Below are 19,373 nucleotides of genomic sequence, written 5' to 3' on the forward strand. Positions count from 1 at the left end.
TCCTGGATAAGTCACTTTACCCTGTTTGCCTCAATTTCCTCATCTGTAAAATGATCTGGAGAAGGAAATGGCAAACCACTCCAGTACCTTTGCCAAGAAAACCTCAAATGGGGTCATGAAGAGTTGGACATGACTGCAATAACTGAACAACAGCAATCAGGTCAAAACTGAATAGGATTTATTCCCCTTAACTGTAGTTGAGAAAAGTAAGACTGGTGAATTTAAGATTTTAGCATGTCACAAATAAGAGCTGCCTAACATGTTAAGCTGTCCCACAAGCAACCTCATCATTGTCACTAGAAATGTACAAGTAGAGACTTGTTCATCCCTTGTCAGTGATGATGGGGAAAGGATTCATCACCAGAATTGGAGATGGGCTAGGTGATCTACAGGATTCCTTTCTCTTTCTCTAACACTAGCAAGGGCATGTTCCTTGGAAATATTTTGATTAAAAATTTAAGAAAATTCACAATAATTACAGGAAGACACATAAGCTGCTCTTGTATTCTAGTAGTCAATTCAAGATAAAACATAATAGAGTAGATTCTAACTTTATCAGGGCTTGAAAGGACTGTTGAGGAATCTGTCCTCTGACAAAGAGTGTTGACTGTTTCACTAAAGCTGAAAGAGGTTTGCAGAGATGGATGTGGTATAACATCGCATCCAGATCAGCGTACAGACGTTCATGAAATGATAACTCCGAGTTATAAAAAACCCGAAACTTTCCTTCTTCTGAACCTGATGCACTGTAACAGAAGACCACAATAGTTACAACAACAACAATGACAAAATAGCATTTCTATGTTTTGGTTTTTGGGGTTTTTTTTTTTGCTTTTTGGAGGGAAATTGGGGTTAAGTAACTTGCCCAAGGTCACACAGCTCGTGTGTGTGTGTGTGTGTGTGTGTGTGTGTTAAGTGTCTGAGGCCGGATCTGAACTCAGGTCCTCCTGACTCCAGGGCCGGCACTCTACTCACTGTGCCACCTAGCCTCCCCATTCTATGTTGTTTTAAGGTTTGCAAAGCACTTTACAAATATTATCTCAGTTTACCCTCACAACAACCCTGTAAGGTAGGAGCTATCATTATTCTCATTTTAGTACTTTAATTACCCTCCATTTTAAAAATGAGAAAACTGAGGTAGACCAAGGAACTCGGGTCTTCTAGAGAGCAGGTCCAGGATTCTATCCACCATCTAGTTGCTCCTGAAGAGTGATGATCATTGGGTTTTGTTTAAAGTCTCCTTTTTAATAGTTACACTTTAGGAGATTGCTTTGCCCATCGTAAGCACTGAATGTTTTATCTGATTGCTATGATAGATTCTTCCTTTTCCAAATTTTGCCTTTTTGCTTTTTTGTGTAAGTCACTTAACCCTGCTTGACCACACACTTCCTATAAAAGGTAAGTCAACCATGGAGAATTTTGCTCAAGTGTTTTCAATACTCCACTCTGAAAATAACAGTCTTTTACATTTTAATGAACTATTTGTACAAATTCATGGAAATCTTCACCTAAATTATCTGACAGTATACTTGAACCCCACCTTTCTGGAATGAGTAGCCATGTCTGAAATGAGGGTTATTTCTAGCTTTAGTAGCTATTAGTTTATTAGCTAGAAGTTCACAAACAGTAATTCGTGGACCACTATGTCCTATGGCCAAGGAGCCATTTTGAACTGGTATACAAGAGCCAACTTGTCTTGTGGCCAAGGACTTCAATTCCAAGCTTAGCTAAATTGGCAATTAGCTTGTTGGAAACATAAAGAGAAGATGATTCATGAACATGGAACTTATTCTAATAATAAAAGCAGTTCACATTTATAGTGGAGAATTTAAAAAGCACTTCCTTGTCAATGCCCCCTTTTACCAGTGGAGAAACATGCTCAGAGCAAGTCATGGATCACATCGCAAGAAAGGGACAGACCTAGAAACTTGACCCCAGGTCTTTGTATTGTAAGTTTAGTGTCCTCTCTACTATATAAAGCTCCCCCTTTCAGCTTACTCTTTAGGTAACATTCAGTGAAATAAAACACATACTCCCTAAGTTGTATGAATTGTTTGGTCATAGTAGGTAATGAGGAAGGTCAGTGGATAGACCCTTGCTAGCAGTGTGACCCTATGCCTCAGTTTTCTCAGCAGTAAATGGGGATAATAATAGCACCTAACTTCCAGAGCTGTTGTGAGGAGCAAATTAGTTTATATTTGTAAAGCACTTTGCAAAACTTAAAGCACTAGAGAAATGCTATTACTTTATAATTAGCAAGTGGAGAAAAAGAATTTCCCCTACAACTCTCAATCCTTAGTGTGTTATTTTCCTTTGACAGATGTTTTGGCACTGGAATGGATTTCTTAAGTGGATTGAGGATTAAGTGGATTAAGGGGAGTGGATTAAGTCCAGTGATATTTGGTTAGAATCTTAGCCCAGGAGTCAGGAGGCCTGGCTTCTGAATCTAGCTCTATGATGAACTCATCCCATGACCTTGGGCAAATGACTTGCTTTCTCTGGAACTCTGTTTCATCATCTATAAAGTGAAGGGGTTGAATCAAATTGTCTAGGCACCCCACTTTAATAGGTGAAAAATTCCACGATGTCATCTACCTGGGTAACCCCTCCACTGACACCGCTCATGAGCTGCTTTGGCCAAAAAAGAGCCATCATCCCTTGGTGGCTCATCTCCTGTGACGAGCTGCCTTCAAACTCGGGGAGACTTGACAATGGGCAATAGGAGGCATCTGCCATCACTGAGCTCGTGGGTAAAGGCTGTTCTGCTTGGTATGTTCTGCCAGAGCTTGTTTCCTTTTGGCATAGCTTTCAAGAACCCTTTCACCTTGATGTCAGGATGAGGTACAGGAGTAAGATCTCAGTGGAGAAGAGAGGACAATAACTAAAATCTTATGATTCTATAAACAACTTTAACAGTAGGTCTTTAAGTATCAAGTAAAAACAACTCAGCCTTCCTTTCATTTACAATACCCAAAGCATACAAATGAGGTGCTGTTGGGAACAATTATAATAATATATAAGAAAGTGCTTTGAAAATCATAAGCACTACACAAATATGATCCTGTTCCTAGTTCAAATCTCAAATACTTCCTAGCTATGTGTGCCCTCATCTGTAAAATAAGCAGGAGAAGGAAATGGTAGATGAGGAAACTGAGTCAAGCAGGGTTAAGTGACTTTCCCAGGGTCACACGTTGTGCTATCTACTTGCCCATAAATACTAACTGTTATTATTAACTAAAGTATCTGCTTATGGCATAACAGCCCTGGTGTTTACTATTTACTTGAGAGGAATAACTTTTCTTTTATATTAATAAGGTCATTGATAATAATACTAAATGTGAACAGAATATCCCAAGCAGACCATTATTACAAACACACCTTCAAAATAAGACACTTCAGTTTTGGAATTTTGGAGAAGAACTGCAGATGAGTCATGTTCATTTTATTTTATTTTGCTTTTTGGAGGGCAATTAGGGTTAAGTGACTTGCCCAAGGTCACATGGCTAGTTTTTGTGTTAAGTCTCTGAGGTCAGATTTGAACTCAGGTTCTCCTGACTCCAGGGCCAGTGCTCTATTGACTGTGCCACCTAGCCACCCCAAGTCATATTCATTTTTAAGAGAGAATTGTAGAACTAGTGTTAAGGTACTCAGACTAAAGAGCTCAAACCCCTCCAAATACACTCTAGAAGGAACTCATCACTGTCTTATGTAATTCCCTGAAGACAAAGAATGTAGGTCCAAATTTGGCTTAAAAAACCAAACAAACCCCCCAGTTATTTTTAAGAAAAGAAATTATTAAAATTGCTTACCAATTTGGATATCTTTCCCACAGCGTCTTCAGTCCTTCCTCTGCCAAGCCTTCCAAAACGAAGAGGTGAATTTTTCCATCTAACAAATGGAATCCAGTAATCACATCCTGTTCTAGATGTGACTGTATTTTAATTTTCACCTTAAAGGCTGACAGCACCTCTTGAATATCTTGAACAGAGTAAGATTCCAAGTGGAAAGCCTTGGCATTGATTTCGGTAATGCCCTTCAGGAGGGCCCTCAAGAAGTCAATTTTTGAAGCATCAAAAACATAAATTATGCGCCCGAACCATTTCCTTACAGCTTTACCCACACCTCCCCACATTTTTAACTTCAGAGGCACGGATAATTCTATCCTCAGTCGAAGCAATGAGGAGTATTCAAAGTAGTTGCCCACGGGCATTGGAGTGGACTGCAGAGTATCCATTGGATCATGACCACCAAAGCTTTTCCTACGTCCTTGGCTTTCCTTTGGGACGTAAGAAGAAGAATTGGGTTTACATCTGTGAATAGGCACAAACAAGTCCATCAATTTTTGGCCAAGCAGTAGATCGGCAAAACTGACTCTAGCAATCCCATAAGGATCCCACTTCTTGTTAATGGCTTCTACTGAGTTTTGGGATATGTCATTGTAAGTAACATGACTCATGTTGGTCAGATTTGCATCAGCTAAATCATCCCCAAAGAGAGAAGGTACAGCTAAATATACTTCCTCTTTTCTATCTCGGTCATGGATTTCAACTTCCATCGGTGGCCCTTCCAGATATTCACGCAGATTTTGAGGGTCCAATGCCCCTAGGAGGATTACATTGATATCCTCAAAATAAACATGTGTTCCATGGGGTTGTCCTTGAGTCTGATGAACAGGAGTGTTATGAAACCTGTACTTACAGTATACTGGAACACACATTTTCTAAAAATAAAAAAGAAAGAAAAGATAAGATTACTTATATAAGTTCCTGGAATTCTTATTCCTTCTTCCATCCCAATCATTTTTCTTGACTAAAGGGTGGAGTGCAAGAAATGGCACAAAAGATATTACCTGAAAATTTTATATTATTAGAAATTGGAGGATAGGACATGGAAAGGAGTTCACCATTTCTTTTCTTCATGAGCTCTTAATTCCTACCACACGCATGTCATTCCCTAAATCCTACATCTCATTTCCCACCTCTTTGCCTTTGCATAGCCTGTCCCTCACACCTGCAGTGCCCTCTCTTCTTACCTCTTAGAATCCTTAGCTTCCTTCAAGGCTTAGTTCATTGGCCACTTCTTCCAAGAAATCTTCCTTTCCTGATCCCCTAGCTGTTAGTATTCTGTCTCTCCCCGAATCATCACGCATATACTTCTCTGTTTTACATCATTTATCCTCCCTTATAAAGTATCAGCCTCTTGAGGGCAAGAATCATTGAATGAATGAGTGGAAAAGCATGCCATAAGTGGTTACTGTGTCAGGCTGGCATAGTGGCTAGAGAGTTCTCTTTGGAGCCAGAAAGATCTGAGATCAAGTCCTGGCCCGGGAAAAGTCATAGCCATTTCATACTCTAGACAACTTTCTAAAACTAAAAGGTGCCAACTTGCAGAGAGGGTATTTTCTCATTTTAATATTCTCTATGCCACTGAAATTTTAAGTCTAGTCCTCTGTCCCCTATCCCTTGCTAAGTGCCAGGCATAGTGCCGGCAAATACTGAAAACAGAAATTCAAAAGATACCAAGCAAGGTCTGCACATTCCCTGAAGAAAGAGAAAACATACATAGGTAAGTGGTGGCTATAGAAGGGCTTTGTTGTGGTACGTAATCGGGATAATCAGGGAGCCATGGGGCAGGAGATTAAAATGCCAATGACCATTAAGCAGAACCAAGATGGAGGAGCAAAGGCAGGGACTCACCTGAGCTCTCCCAAATTCCCTCCACACAATGTTAAAATAGCGCTTCAAAAAGAATTCTGGAGTGACACAACCAACATGGTTTTCCCACCCAAGACAACTAGAAGGTCAGCAAGAAAGGTCTTTCTCATGGGGGTGAGAGCAGAGCTCAGCCCAATGCAGGCTGTATCAGCTCAGGCCATGATGTCCCAGCAAACCAACAGCAGGCCTTGGGGGGATGGAATCAGTGTAGCTGTAGCTTCTGGAGGTCTCAGCCCATAGATGGTAAGGGGTTAAAAAAAACTGGTAAGAAGGAGATAATAGGAGACCCTTTGTTGGTACTAAGCACAGGACTCTGTTGAATTGCCCATAACCAGTTCTGGATGACTGTCTCAGGGAGGAGGAGCTCTTGCAGGAGCAAAGACCCTAGTCACATTCCCAGGGTAGAAAAGAATACTTGTGGTCACTCACAGACCAGAGTACAGGGCAGGAGAACAGTGATCACACCTCTCCTTAGACCGTACCACCATGGAAGAACTGAAACTTACAGATTACCCAGAACTAGGTCTGAACACAGCAGCACAAAATACCTGAGGTATGGGATAGTGCCCCCTGCACCCTGGGAACAGAGCTCTACTATAACATAAAGTTAATATCAAGAAAACGGCTGGAAAATGAATAAATATCAACAACAAATAAAGAACCTGATCATAGAAAGTTACTATAGTGACAGGAAAAATCAAACACTAACTAAGGAGAAGATAAGATCAAAGCAGCTATATGCAAAGCCTCAAAGAAAAGTGTGAATTGGTCTCAGGCTGTGGAAGATCTCAAAAAGGATTTTAAAAATAAAAGAGGCAAAGGAAAAATGAGGGAAAGAAATCAAAATCAAAATAATAAAATAAAGAAGAAAGTGTGAAAAATCTCATTGGAAAAACAACTGACCTAGAAAACAGATTGAGGAGAGATAATTTAAGAATTATTGGACTACCTGAAAGCAAGGATCAGAAAAAGAGCTTAGACATTGTATTCCAAGAAATTATCAAGGACACCTGCCCTAATATCCTAGAATTGGAGGGTAAAATAGAAACTGAAAGAATCCACCGATCACCTCCTGACAGACAGCCCAAAATGAAAACTTCCAAGAATATTATAATCAAATTCCAGAGCTCCCAAATGGTTATGATTTTATCAGTGGAAGAGATGTAGTTTAATAGGACTAACCAATCAGTGGAAAGAGTGAAGTGCAGCAGATAGCAAGCATTTATATAATGCTTTTAAGTTTGAAAAACACTTTACAATATTATCCTATTTTATCCTCACTATTACCCGGGAGGTAGGTGCTATTACGATCCCCATTTTACAGAAAAGTAAACTGAGGCACAGGATTGCATAGCTGGTAAGTGTCTGAGGCTGGATTTGAACTCAGGACTCCTTGACTCCAGGTTTAGAACTCTAACCACAGTGGTACCTAGATAGTAGATTCCTGCATGACAGGAGCCTGCTTCAAAGACCAGAGGCACTCTAGATGGTAACTTGGTAACATTTCTTACACAACTGTCCCTTTTCTCTGGCATTTTGAAGACAATAACTCCCATTTTCCTATGATCACAGCATTTACTCATAGGAATCAATCCTTCATATACTGCTTCTTAGAAATAGACAAGATTGAGGTGGCTAGGTAGCGCAGTGAATAGAGCACCAGCCCTGCAGTCAGGAGGACCTGAGTTCAAATCCAGCCTCAGATACTTAACACTTACTAGCTGTGTGACCTTAGGCAAATCACTTAACTCCAATTGCCCTGCCTTCCCCCCTCCAAATTAAAAAAAAGCAGAAATAGACACGATTAATATACAAAAACCCTTCTGCAGGAATAAATTACAAAAAGGTCAAAGATGATGACAGGTATATTAGAAGAAATCTATCATGCAACAAAAGATGGGAGAAGAGTCCAATTCAGCAAGACTTCATGGAGCTCTAGATTGGCAGTAAAAGACCTAGTTTCTTTTACCTCTGGTAGCTCTGCCACCAACAAGCAACCTGACCTCAGACAAATTATTTTACTTCCCAGGGTCTTTATTTTCTCCTTTGTAAAAAGAGAGGGTTGGATTGGATATTTTCTAAGGTCCCTTCTGACTCTTGACTTCATATGAATTTATATTGTAAGGATGTCAGACCTTACAGTGATTTAGCCAATTGAACCAGCCAGGATCCCATTGTATCATAAACAGTCAGTAGTAAAGATGTTGTTAGTCCTTCATTTTCAAAGAGGACCAATGACAGCACAGGGTGATGTCTTGATTTCAGTGAGGCAGAGTTATGCAAAGTTGTCATCCTCGCTCTCTCTTCTGGGGTCGCTGAAGTCCAGTGGCAAGACAAAAGTCAGGACAGGATGACTGGTGATGACCTGTGATGCAGGGAGAGGCCTTGGCATCTCTGATGACTGACCAAGCTCTAAGAGCCCCATAGCACCTCCTTCAGCCATTTTCATGGCTGTTGGAACAAACTGTTCTCATCCACCCGTTCCACTGGGAGAAGTCTTCAAAAGATTGGGGTAGACACCCTAACTCACCTAAGGGCTTGTGGCCCATGGGTTACCCTCAACCTTGTTTAGCCCATCTGCCAAGATGATTTTACCAAAGGGTGGCCACTGCACACGTTACAGCTTCTTGGAGCCACAGGTGACAGTAGAGTGCATGGTGGACACCGAAGATGGATGAGGAGCCATGAAAAGGTCTCAGCAGCCATCACATTGGAGGTGGTAGTCATCCCTGAGCACCCCATACAACCCGGCAGGAAAGTGGACTCAGTGGACAAGCCAACAGTTTCACTATTTAGACAATGATGGAAATAATAAGGGTTGGACTATTGCTCCTAATATTTAGTGGGTTGAGGTTTCCACAGATTCTAATCTGAATATATATTCCTTCTATCTTTTTTTTTTTTTTGCTTTTTGGAGGGGGAAGGGGGGCAATTGGGGGTTAAGTGACTTACCCAAGGTCACACAGCTAGTTTTTGTGTTAAGTGTCTGAGACTGGATTTGGACTCAGGTCCTCCTGAGTCCAGGGCTGGTGCGCTATTCACTGAGCCACCTAGCCACCCCACTGAATGTATATTCTCAAAAGAATCAGAGGAATCTTATTCCCTAAGTGGAATTAGCCAAATTACCCTATGCAACAGATCTGTATTTTCTGCCAGAAGGGTTAATGCCATTGAAGATAATTAGTTAGATTCCAATTTTTATAAAATGTCAATCATTGATGGCTCTCTGGGAGGGAGACAGAGAGGGAGAAGGAAGATAACCCTGATGATGTAGCAAACAGAAGACATCAGTAAAAATGTATTTAAAATGTTTACCACTGGCAGCTGATGTGTATATTTTGGCCATGATAAAACCTGGCAAAGAAAGTTATTCAGGAAGAGAAATCTGTTCCAGATTTGGTCTTATATGGGAATAAGAGAAGATAAGAGTAACTGAAATACCTGCAGATGGGCAAGAGGTACAGGACCTGTTGGAAGGCAAGCAAGAGACTTGATCTTTATAACCAAAGGGTTTAAATCTTGCTTCTGTTTCTCAGTCATTAGTGGGACGTCTACTGTTAAATTCAAGTAGCAATCCAAAACTTTGGTGTTGTTTTCCTTAGCGTGACTCACTACAGTTCTCTCTCCTGTCGAGAAACATATGCAACCACAGAAAGATCTTTATTCACCATATATTCGCCATGAATCAAATGACACCTGCTTCAGTGCTCCAATTAACTGGAGAAAGTAGAATACTTTTCCAATTTTTCTAAACAAATTTAACTTTTAATTCTTTTTTAAATTAAAAAAATGTTTATTGCATTACTGTTCAGTCATTTTTTTTTTCAGTCATGTCTGGCTCTTTGGGAATCCGTTTGGGATTTTCTTGGCAAAAGATGCTGGAGCAGTTTGCCATTTCCTTATCTATCTCATTTTACAGATGAGGAAACTGAGGCAAACAAGGTTAAGTGATTTGCCCAAAGTCACACAGCTAGCCAGATTTGCACTCAGGAAGATGAGTCTTCCTGACTCCTTGGCATGGCACGCTATCGACTGCACCACCTAGCTGCCCCCACATTTTAAATTAATAAGCTAATAAACGCACATAAAAAAGACATTGTTTTCTGAAAAAAATATTTACAGGTCAGGTATTCCCCCAAAGTATAACTACTGTAGAAAAGCACTAACTGTACTGTATTCAGAAAGTGTCTTTACTGTCCAGCACAAGCACTGTGTTTATTCAATGGTCACCTTACGGAGGATACAAAGGTAAGTACCCAAAGCACACAAGACGACACTTTGATCCAAATACCAATTCCCATTTGCTTTTCAGTCAGTCATTTTGTAAAGATTCTACTGTATATGGGGCGGCTAGGTGGTGCAAAGAATAGAGCACCGGCCCTGGAGTCAGGAGGACCGGAGTTCAAATCCAGACTCAGAACCCTTAACACTTACTAACCATGTGACCTTAGGTAAGTCACTCAACTCCAATTGCCCTGCCTTCCCCCCTTCAAAAAAAAGCAAAAAAAAAAAAGATTCTACTGTATGCAAGACATTCATAAAGGTCACATACATAGTCAAGAACTGATCTGATCTGAATAAAAACCTCTCTATGACTGGTTCCTTCTGGTTACAGAAAATTCTTCAGAAAAGAATTCAGAAACAAGGAAAATTATTCTAATCATTACAGACTGTATAGCACATGCTCTAAATTGTGATTTTTAAGACTGAACTTTTGCCCAGACTGTTTCGAAGGTAAGCCAGTTGCTGTAGCCCATTCTGTTTTCCTGATTCCCATAGAACTCAGTCCTAGAATTTTACATTATCTGCTATCAGATTCTCATAAGTACAGCATCTCTACAATTCCTCTGAGGTAATATAAATTGGGTCAAGAATCCCTCACAACTCGACAATTCTGTGACCCTAAAACTTTAAAAATGTTTTTGAATTTTAGTCACCTTTTATAGAAAGAAAATCAAAACAGTAAAAAAAAAAAACCCACTCCACTATTTTACAACAATTTTTTAAAATCACTGAATATGACTAATTTTTCAGATAAAAAATGACTATCTTTCAGATCATTAAAAAAAAATACTAAGATTCTGAAGAAATATTTTTAACTCAAATATTTTGTATCAAAACCAGCAGAGGGAGCTCAGCATATTTGAGTATAGACAAACTGAGTCAACCTGCAACTATTTTCTTTTAGCCTGGAGAAACGGGGGGAAAATCACCAATAGCTTGGCCTTATTTTTTTAAATTTGATTTATTTCAATTAACAATAATCTATTTTTTCTCTCTCCCACCTCTCTACCCACCTTGGGGGAAAAAAGGCAGGGGGAGGTGGGGAACCTTTGTAACAAATCTGCTTAGTCATGAAAAACAAGTGGTCTTATTTCTTTTTTTTAATATGCTGTCTCAAATATGTTCTGCATATAACCTGCCAACTTCAGGCAAGTGGTTCATTCCTAAAAATATAATTCATACAATGTGCAAGGTTCCCCTAACTGACAAACTTTCACAACATCTTTAATACATTATGTAACTAATCCCCTCTCCATGAAATAATGCTCTAATAATAGATTGGTGCAAGCTTATATGCCTCAGGTAACTGGGCCCTCTAGAAAGTTACCTCCTCAAAGGCCAATCCACTAATCATCCCATTCATAACGTTGCTCTTATAAAAATAAATGTCCCATTAATTTGTTTATTCTGATGTGCTTTTGCTAACCTAATAAGCACTGCTAGTCAGCACATACCTGTAATTATAATACAATTTGCCTTTTCCTTACAATGTAAATACAAATATGGAAAGAAAGTGATTTTTAAATAATTAAAAGCTATATATTAAAAATGTTTAATTCTGATCATCTTTGGCCCCTCTTCCATCATTCCACACCACTCTTTTGTTCCATTTTTCCAGTCATTGCAAAAGTGGAAAGAAGTCACACCACTCTGAATCTTGAAGGAAAACAGGGATTTCAAAAGGTGGAGGGGAGGAGGAAAAGCATTCCAGTCATGGGAAACAACCATAGTTCAATCAATGAGTCTTCTTTGTAGTTGGTGATTTATCAGCCACTTCTTGTTAGACAAGATTAAATCATCATTGCTTTCACCTCATAGTGTGACCATGAAAGAGTTGACAAGCTCATATGAGGAGTAGAAGTGGTATCCATAGACATTTTCTTCTTCTTTCTTTGTGCTCATATAATGCCCCCCCCCAAGAAAAGGAAAATGTAGCTAAAAAGGAAAACCCATAGACTGCCCTTGGGGAAGCAGACAGAGTTGGTGGAACCAGTTTTGTTGCATTTCACCTCTCTAGATCTGTTTCCCAGGTTGAAATGCATTTTTAAGCTTAGTGGAGCCTTTTAGCTCTACATTCATGACTTTGCACTTGACCTTTATGCTCAGAAGTCACTGGTATGGGGAATTAATTTTAGGAACTTCCTTATGAGAATGTACATGATCTCCAAGGTCATTCCTTGATCTAAAATTCAATGATTCTAAGCTATGCTTTTCTGAACATTCTGGCTCACTTTTAGGTAGAGGCACCAACATTTTAAAATACATATTAAATGCATATCATATTCATAAATAATTAAATTCTTAAATAATTTTTTAAAACTCAATAAATTTTTTAAAACTGTGAAAACTACCAGCAAGAAGAGGCATGACATCCAGTTCCATTGAGAAGATAGTCTGTTTCCTGGCCAGTGTTAATTCTGACTCTTCATCATCTACTCTGTATCTTCTCTTTTTCTTGCTTCTTCTATCTTTTTCTTTAACAATGAAAAAGGAAGGGTCAGTGTGAAAAAAGAAAGGAAAATTAAATATAGTACTAAAGACCACGGTGACAAAAAATAATTCTTGGAATGAGTATTTATGATTCTAACTAGACATTTCAAACCATTCTCTTTACCATATCATTAAAGACTTTATAAATAGGTTTTATTGAGAGATTTTGTTGAGGTTCTTCAACAAAAAGAAAAAAGAATTTCCATGTTAAATTCCATTTTTGGTTTGGCATTAGAGCCTGTTTAGATTTTTGGGGGGAATATTGAGTTAGTTACGTAACGTATCAGCCCTCCACTTTAGTTTTGATCCACTCCAGAATGGATACACCTGGCTTCTCTTATTTCAAGTACTGAAATATGACACAATCACTAGAGACAATCCCCTATAGACATCAATTCATCAGTCAACAGTAGGCATCGTTTTCTAAATCACTATGAATCTATCTAATTCATAAGCTATATTGTTAAGTGACCTGATGAAATTAAGGTATAATGATATTGACAATATTCTCCTGATCTGTTGGTTCACCTATCTGCCTTAACATAAAAGAATGGGGTTAGTTTGGCATGACTTGTGAACTGGGGCTGGGGCCAAATAATCCCTGATAGTGATTCCACCATCATTTCCTAATCTTTCTAGCACATTGCTGGGAATTCATGTGAAGCTAACTGGTCTATAGCTTCCAAGACTGATCAAAGAATCATATATTTAAAGAAACCTCAGAGGTCATTTATGATTAGATGTCCAATAGTCTCATTCTACAGATGAGGAAGCCAAGGCCTTAAGAGATGAAAACCTGGCAAAGGTCACACAAGTAGCAGTGCTGGGATCTGAACCTGGGTTCTCTCAATCCAAAACCAACATTCTTTACCCTCCCCACCCTCCATTTTTCCCTTGAAAATATTAAAGCAAAATTTGCGCATGATGAATTTACTAATACACCCCCTCAGTCTCAGTGACTTCTGAAAGAGCATTGATAGTATTTCTGGGACTACATCCCTAAGTCTTGTCCATCAGCCTGGGATGCAGTTCATTTGGACCTGGAGGTGTGAATTTATGTAAAACCAAATGGATGCGTTCTCCTTAGCTCCTCACCCATCTTGGGATTCAGTTCTCTCCTAACCATATGTTTTATATTCTCATGCTCAAAGATCATTTCTCTTGATGGGGAAAGATGAAAATCAGTAGAAGCTGAATAGTTCTATCATCTGTTAACATTATTTTATGGACTCAAACAGGGAAGCCCATCCTTCCCAAAATAAGAGAAAAATACCAGAGCTTGAAGGGACCCCAGAGGTCCAGCATCTCCTTTTGAAAATGAGTGAACTGGAGGTGGAGTCAAGATGGCAGAGTAGAAAAAGGACTTCCTCAGGGCTCCAGCTCCTACCACCTCAAATTCATGTAACAGGTGACTGAACAAACTTTGGAGCTTTAGAACCCACAAAATAACACAGAGAAGCTAACCTCCCACTGAGGACAGTCGGGCAGGCCGGCAGCAAGCAGCCAGTGCACGCTATAGGAGCCAAGCCAGGAGCCGGAGGTTTTAGCCCCAGGGCAGCCACAAGCAGATGGCTGGAGGGACTTCAGATCACCAGCAGCTGTGGTGGTTTCCAGAATTATCAACCCATATATGCTAAGGACAAAGTGAGAGGTCAGTGCGTTGTGGACTTTGGGATCTGTTAGCTTGGGATTGCAGTAGGCCTTTATCCCCTGGAGGGAGAAGCCTGCACACCACATAGCAGCTTCAGCTCCTGGCCTGCAGAGTGTAGGGGGACCAAGCACCAGTCTGAAGGGTAATCGCTCTTGCTTTAACCTGCTTGGATCTGGATTGCAGTCTAGGGTAGAGGTCCTGGGGTGTGTGACCAGCTTACCAGAGTGTGTGAAGGCTTCAGAGAGGCCACCCAACTAATACCTTCAGCAGCTAAGAAAACTCCAGCATTTGGTACAAAACTCCCCTGTCTGGTAGCAGAGTCCTACTGTGGCAAAAAGCCCAAAAATCAAGTAATTGGGTGGCAACATGAGTAAATGAGGGAAGCAAAGCAAACAGGAATCTGACATTAGACTCCTATTTTGGGGAAGAAAGGATCAAAGCATGGAACAGGAGGAAAACAGTGAAGTCAGAACTCCTTCACCAAAAGCTTCCAAGAAAAATATGAGCTGGTTACAAGCCATAAAGGAGCTTAAAAGGGATTTTGAAAACCAAATAAGAGAAGTGGAGGAAAGTTTGGGAAGAGAAATGAGAACGATGCAAGAAAATTATGAAATGAGAGTCAACAACCTAACTGAAGAAAATAACACCTTAAAAAATAGACTAACTCAAATGGCAAAAGAGGCTCAAAAAAGCCAATGAGGAGAAGAATGCCTTAAAAAGCTGAATTTGCCAGATGGAAAAAGAATCTCAAAAGTTCGCTGAAGAGAATCATTCATTCAGAATTAGATTGAAGCAAATGGAAGCTAGTAACTATATGAGAAATCAAGATACTATTAAACAGATCCAAACAAATGAAAAAAATAAAAGGCAATGTGAAATATGTCATTGGGAAAACCATTGACCTGGAAAATAGATCCAGGAGAGATAATTTAAATTTGCTGGACTACCTGAAAGCCATGATCAAACAAAGAACCTAGAAATCATCCTTCAAGAAACTCTCAAGGAAAATTGCCCTGATGTTTTAGAACCAGAGGGCAAAATAGAGGTTGAAAGAATCCACCAATCACCTCCTCAAAAAGATCTCTAAAAGAAAACTCCTAGGAATATTATAGCAGGTTCTGGAATTCCCAGATCAAGGAGAGAATATTACAAAGCCAGGAAGAAACAATTTGAATATTGTGGAAACACAATCGGGATAACTCAGGATCTGGCAGCTTCTACACTGAGGGACTGAAGGTCTTGGAATATGATATTCTGGAGGGCAAAGGAGCTGGGATTGAAACCAAGAATTACCTACCCAGCGAAACTGAGTATCATGTTTCAGGGGAAAATATGGTCATTCAGTGGAATAGAGGACTTTCAAGCATTCTTGATGAAAAAACCAGAACTGAATAGAAAATTTGACATTCAGATACAAGAAGCAAGAGAAGCATAAGAAGGTAAACAGGGAAAAGAAATCATGGGGAACTTATCAAGGTTGAACTATTTACATTCCTACATGGAAGGATGATGATTGTAACTTGTGAAGCTTTTCTCAGTATGAGAATAATTGAAGGGAATAGAAATGTGTGTGTGTATACACATATATATGTATATATGGGAGGGTGTATGGGTGTATGAATGCATATGTGAATGTGCTTATATATGTGTGCAGGTGTACATGGATAGAGGGCACAGGACCAGTTTAATGGGAAGGGATGATACTTAAAATGTGAAATTAAGAGGTGAGAGAGGAATATAATGAGAGGAGATGGAGAGAGACAGAATGGGGTAAACTATCTCATATAGAAGAGGTAAGGGAAAATGGTTGCAATGGAGGGGAGGAACAGGAGGTCAAGGGGGAATGGGTGAACCTTGTTCTCATTGGGTTTGGCTTGGGGAGGGAATGACATACACACTGAATGCGGTATCTCACCCTACAGGAGAGTGGGGGGGGAGGGGATGAGAAGGGAGATGATGGAAGGGAGGGCAGGCTGGGGGGGTGGGAAGTTGGAAGCACCCACTTTTGAGGAGGGACAGGATTGAGGTGGAGAATGGAGCGAGTAGGAGGTAGGAAAGGAGGGAGGGAAATGTGGTCAGTACATACTTTTACAGTACATCTACTATGGAAGTGTTTTGCATAGCTACACATGTGCAACCTATATTGAATTGCTTATCTTCCCAGTAAGGGTGGGTGACAAGGGGGGAAGGAAGTGAATCTGGAATTTGGGGTTTTGGAATCAAATGTTTAAAATATATATACTATTATCAATATTATTTTACATATAAATGGGAAATAACATATGTATGCACTGGGGCCTGGAGATCCACCGTGTCCTGCTAGAGAGTTAGAGGGTGTATGGGAGAGGATGTTGGAGAGAGCAGATTAGAGGAGGGGATATCCATTGGGATCGATGTTTTGGGGTGATGGATAGGGGAAAGACAGGAAGAAAATTTGTAACTCAAAATCTTGTGGAAATGAACGATGTAAGCTAGAAGTTAATAAAGTATTTGATTAAAAAAATTAAAATAAAAAAAAAGTGGCCTAAAGACTGGAACAATGATTTTCCCATTTGAACATGAATTGTCATAAGCTAAGAGTTTCTTTCATTATTCTGAAACGCACACCTTTCTTCCTGTTGTTCGTGCTCTGAACATAACTTTAAAGATCCCTTTTGTACATCGCAGAAATCCTCGCCTGATTTGGGGCTGTAGCCTTCCTGAAATGACAACCGTGGGTTTGTGCAACTCTTCTGTGTTTTCTTAATTATGGCTCTCTCTTTCACTTTTCGTACATGCCCTTTTAAAATGTGAATTCACTAGAGAGGTCTTTGTTTGACCACGCTGGTTTGTTTAATTGGCTCCCTTTTTCTTCTGCATTATGATATCATAATTTTGATACTGACCACAAAACACCCATCTGCATCTCTTTTAGGGTTTTTTTCAAACATATTTGAAATTTTTCTAAAGTATAACAACAATGATGTTATTATATATTCCAAACTATATTATTGCTATTTAGTATTATAAGGTATGATTATGCTTAGCATTCTTTTTCTCAGCTATCACGGGCTAAGTTTACATAGTCACTTTCTCCCGAGATTCCTGTCATTATGTGTTTCAAACCAAGTCTCTGTTGGGCAGAATTAAGTTCAGAGCAGCAATATTACTTGTTGCTTCTTCACCCTTCAGAAAAAAATGAAACTGTAACCAAAGCAAGTCAAGAATATATCATAAAGATATGTCAGACTGCCTGAAGAGCTGACATTGTTGATCATTACTACCATACATTTTGCTTCTACATTGCTTTGATCATTTGTATTTGGAAACATTCATCATGCAGCCTATTTTGTCTATAATATGCTCCCAAAACAATATTATTTCCTATTCTCTTTTATCTTGACCCAAGTTCCACCATGTTTCTATCTTTCAGGTTCTAGATTCCCATAGCCTTCCAATATGCAGAGCTATTTCCCTTATCTCCTCTATTTGAGCTGTTTCTTTTAAATGAATTATATATTTCCATTGCTGTATTCATGTCATGCATGCCACACATCCAAATCTTAGGAACCTCTGAGCTAATATTAATTTCAAGTTCAATTTGTTCATTGCCCATCCTCTGTCAGTATATGAATATCTGAGGTCAGAAACATCATGGTCCTTCTCTTACTAGTTTCTCTTGAGATTTGATCCCTGAAACTTCTTTACTACCATTGTAAATAGCATTAATTTTTTTAATTTAAAAAAATTAAAAAGCAAATTTCTCTCTTTCCCCTCAGTTTTAATTTTAAAACTTCTCAATTTGGTGCTTTTGCCACATTCATCCTGGTCTTTGAAATCTTCACTCTATTTTTTTCACAAAGGCTATGATTATGAGAAGCTATGACCCCCTCTCCCATACTTCTCTTTCAACATCTTGACACTCCCTATGTCCTTTTTCTTAAAAAAAAAGAGCTTCCACTGAAAGAAATAAAGATACAATTTATATACCAAAGTCCTTCAGTTTTCGTATTCAAATGCTTCAAATTCACTACTGATACACTCCAAGTTTCATCTGGTAATAGACATTCATCTGCAAAAGTGGTTAGGACTCTGCTGGGACAGGGGGGTTAGGAACCCTACTAGGCTTTTCTATGTATTGATGTTCCATATCAATACACAGAAAAAGTCAGAAGAAAATCTACCAACTTCCCATCATCAAATGACACATTTCTCTGGGCTTCAGCTTTAGCAATGCTATTTATCACAGAAATATTTCTTTTTTCTTTTTTTGGATGGGCACATAGAAAAAGGACAAGAGAATATATTCCAGTTGGCAAGAGGGCAAATTTGAAATCATAAATAGAAGCACAGAATACTGGTTTTGGAAAGAAAGTTATAGCCTATTTCCCAAGGAGATCAAAGAAAGAGGAAAAGAACCCATATATACAAAAATATTTATAGCAAAACTGGAAACTAAGGAGGAACACATCATTTGGCAAAAAAGTTGAACTATGGTATATGAATTAATGGAATATTACTGTGCTACGAGAAATGGTGAGAGAGATGGTTTTAGAAACCTTGGAAGCCTTCAATAAACTGATACAGAATTAAGTTCAAAGTCCCTGCCATGGTCTACCACACCAGGCAAAAAGTGAGTAGAACCAAGAGAACAAGTTATACAAATAACAACACTACTTTAAAAGCAAACGGTTTTGAAAGGTTTAAGAACAATTCTGATCAATTCAATAACCAAACAAAATTCCAAAGAAAAGATGAAGGATGAATCATGCTACTCCTTCCTGACAGATGTGATGAATGGACTCGAGATGCAGAATGAGTCATATTTTTGGCATGACCAACAGGGGAATTTGTTTTGCTTTACTATGAATATTTATTACAAAGATTTTGTTTTTGTTGTCTTTTTTTTTCCAATGGAGGAGAGGTGGGAGAGAGAGAAAAAAAATAAATGTTAATTTAAAAAACCATCATTACTTTTTTATTTTTTGGAGGCTTGGTCTCCCTATCTTGCATCCAGGCCAGAAGTTGAGCAGCTGCCCTCAGGTTTAATCCAACTACTAACTGGCAGGGGAGCTTTGACCTGCTCCATTTCTAACCTAAATGAGTTTGCCCCTCCTTAGGCGGCCTGGTGGTCTCTTGCTTCCAGAGGGAATCACCGTATTGGTACTAGACTTTGTGCAGACACTTGATCAGCATTAGCCTAAGTGCAGCTCAAAACTCCTGAGCCCAAGTAATCCACCGACCTCAGCCTCTCC

The 19,373-nt window shown here is 39.2% G+C and overlaps 1 protein-coding gene across 1 annotated transcript in view; it reads right to left on the reverse strand.

Moving 5' to 3' along the window:
* CFAP92 (cilia and flagella associated protein 92 (putative)) overlaps positions 1-19,373 on the reverse strand; it is a 63,071-nt gene that overhangs the window by 10,734 nt on the left and 32,964 nt on the right. The window contains exons 7-10 of the mRNA XM_069084499.1: positions 12,350-12,472; positions 9,156-9,340; positions 3,810-4,720; positions 552-746 (exon numbers count right to left, since the gene is read on the reverse strand). Of these exons, the coding sequence (XP_068940600.1) occupies positions 552-746; positions 3,810-4,720; positions 9,156-9,340; positions 12,350-12,472 (1,414 nt within the window). The remainder of the gene's footprint in view (positions 1-551; positions 747-3,809; positions 4,721-9,155; positions 9,341-12,349; positions 12,473-19,373) is intronic.

Source organism: Petaurus breviceps, unplaced genomic scaffold (assembly GCF_028583685.1).
Source record: "Petaurus breviceps papuanus isolate PSGF00001 unplaced genomic scaffold, PetGlider_PUasm1.0 174, whole genome shotgun sequence".
Classification (NCBI taxonomy): domain Eukaryota; kingdom Metazoa; phylum Chordata; class Mammalia; order Diprotodontia; family Petauridae; genus Petaurus; species Petaurus breviceps.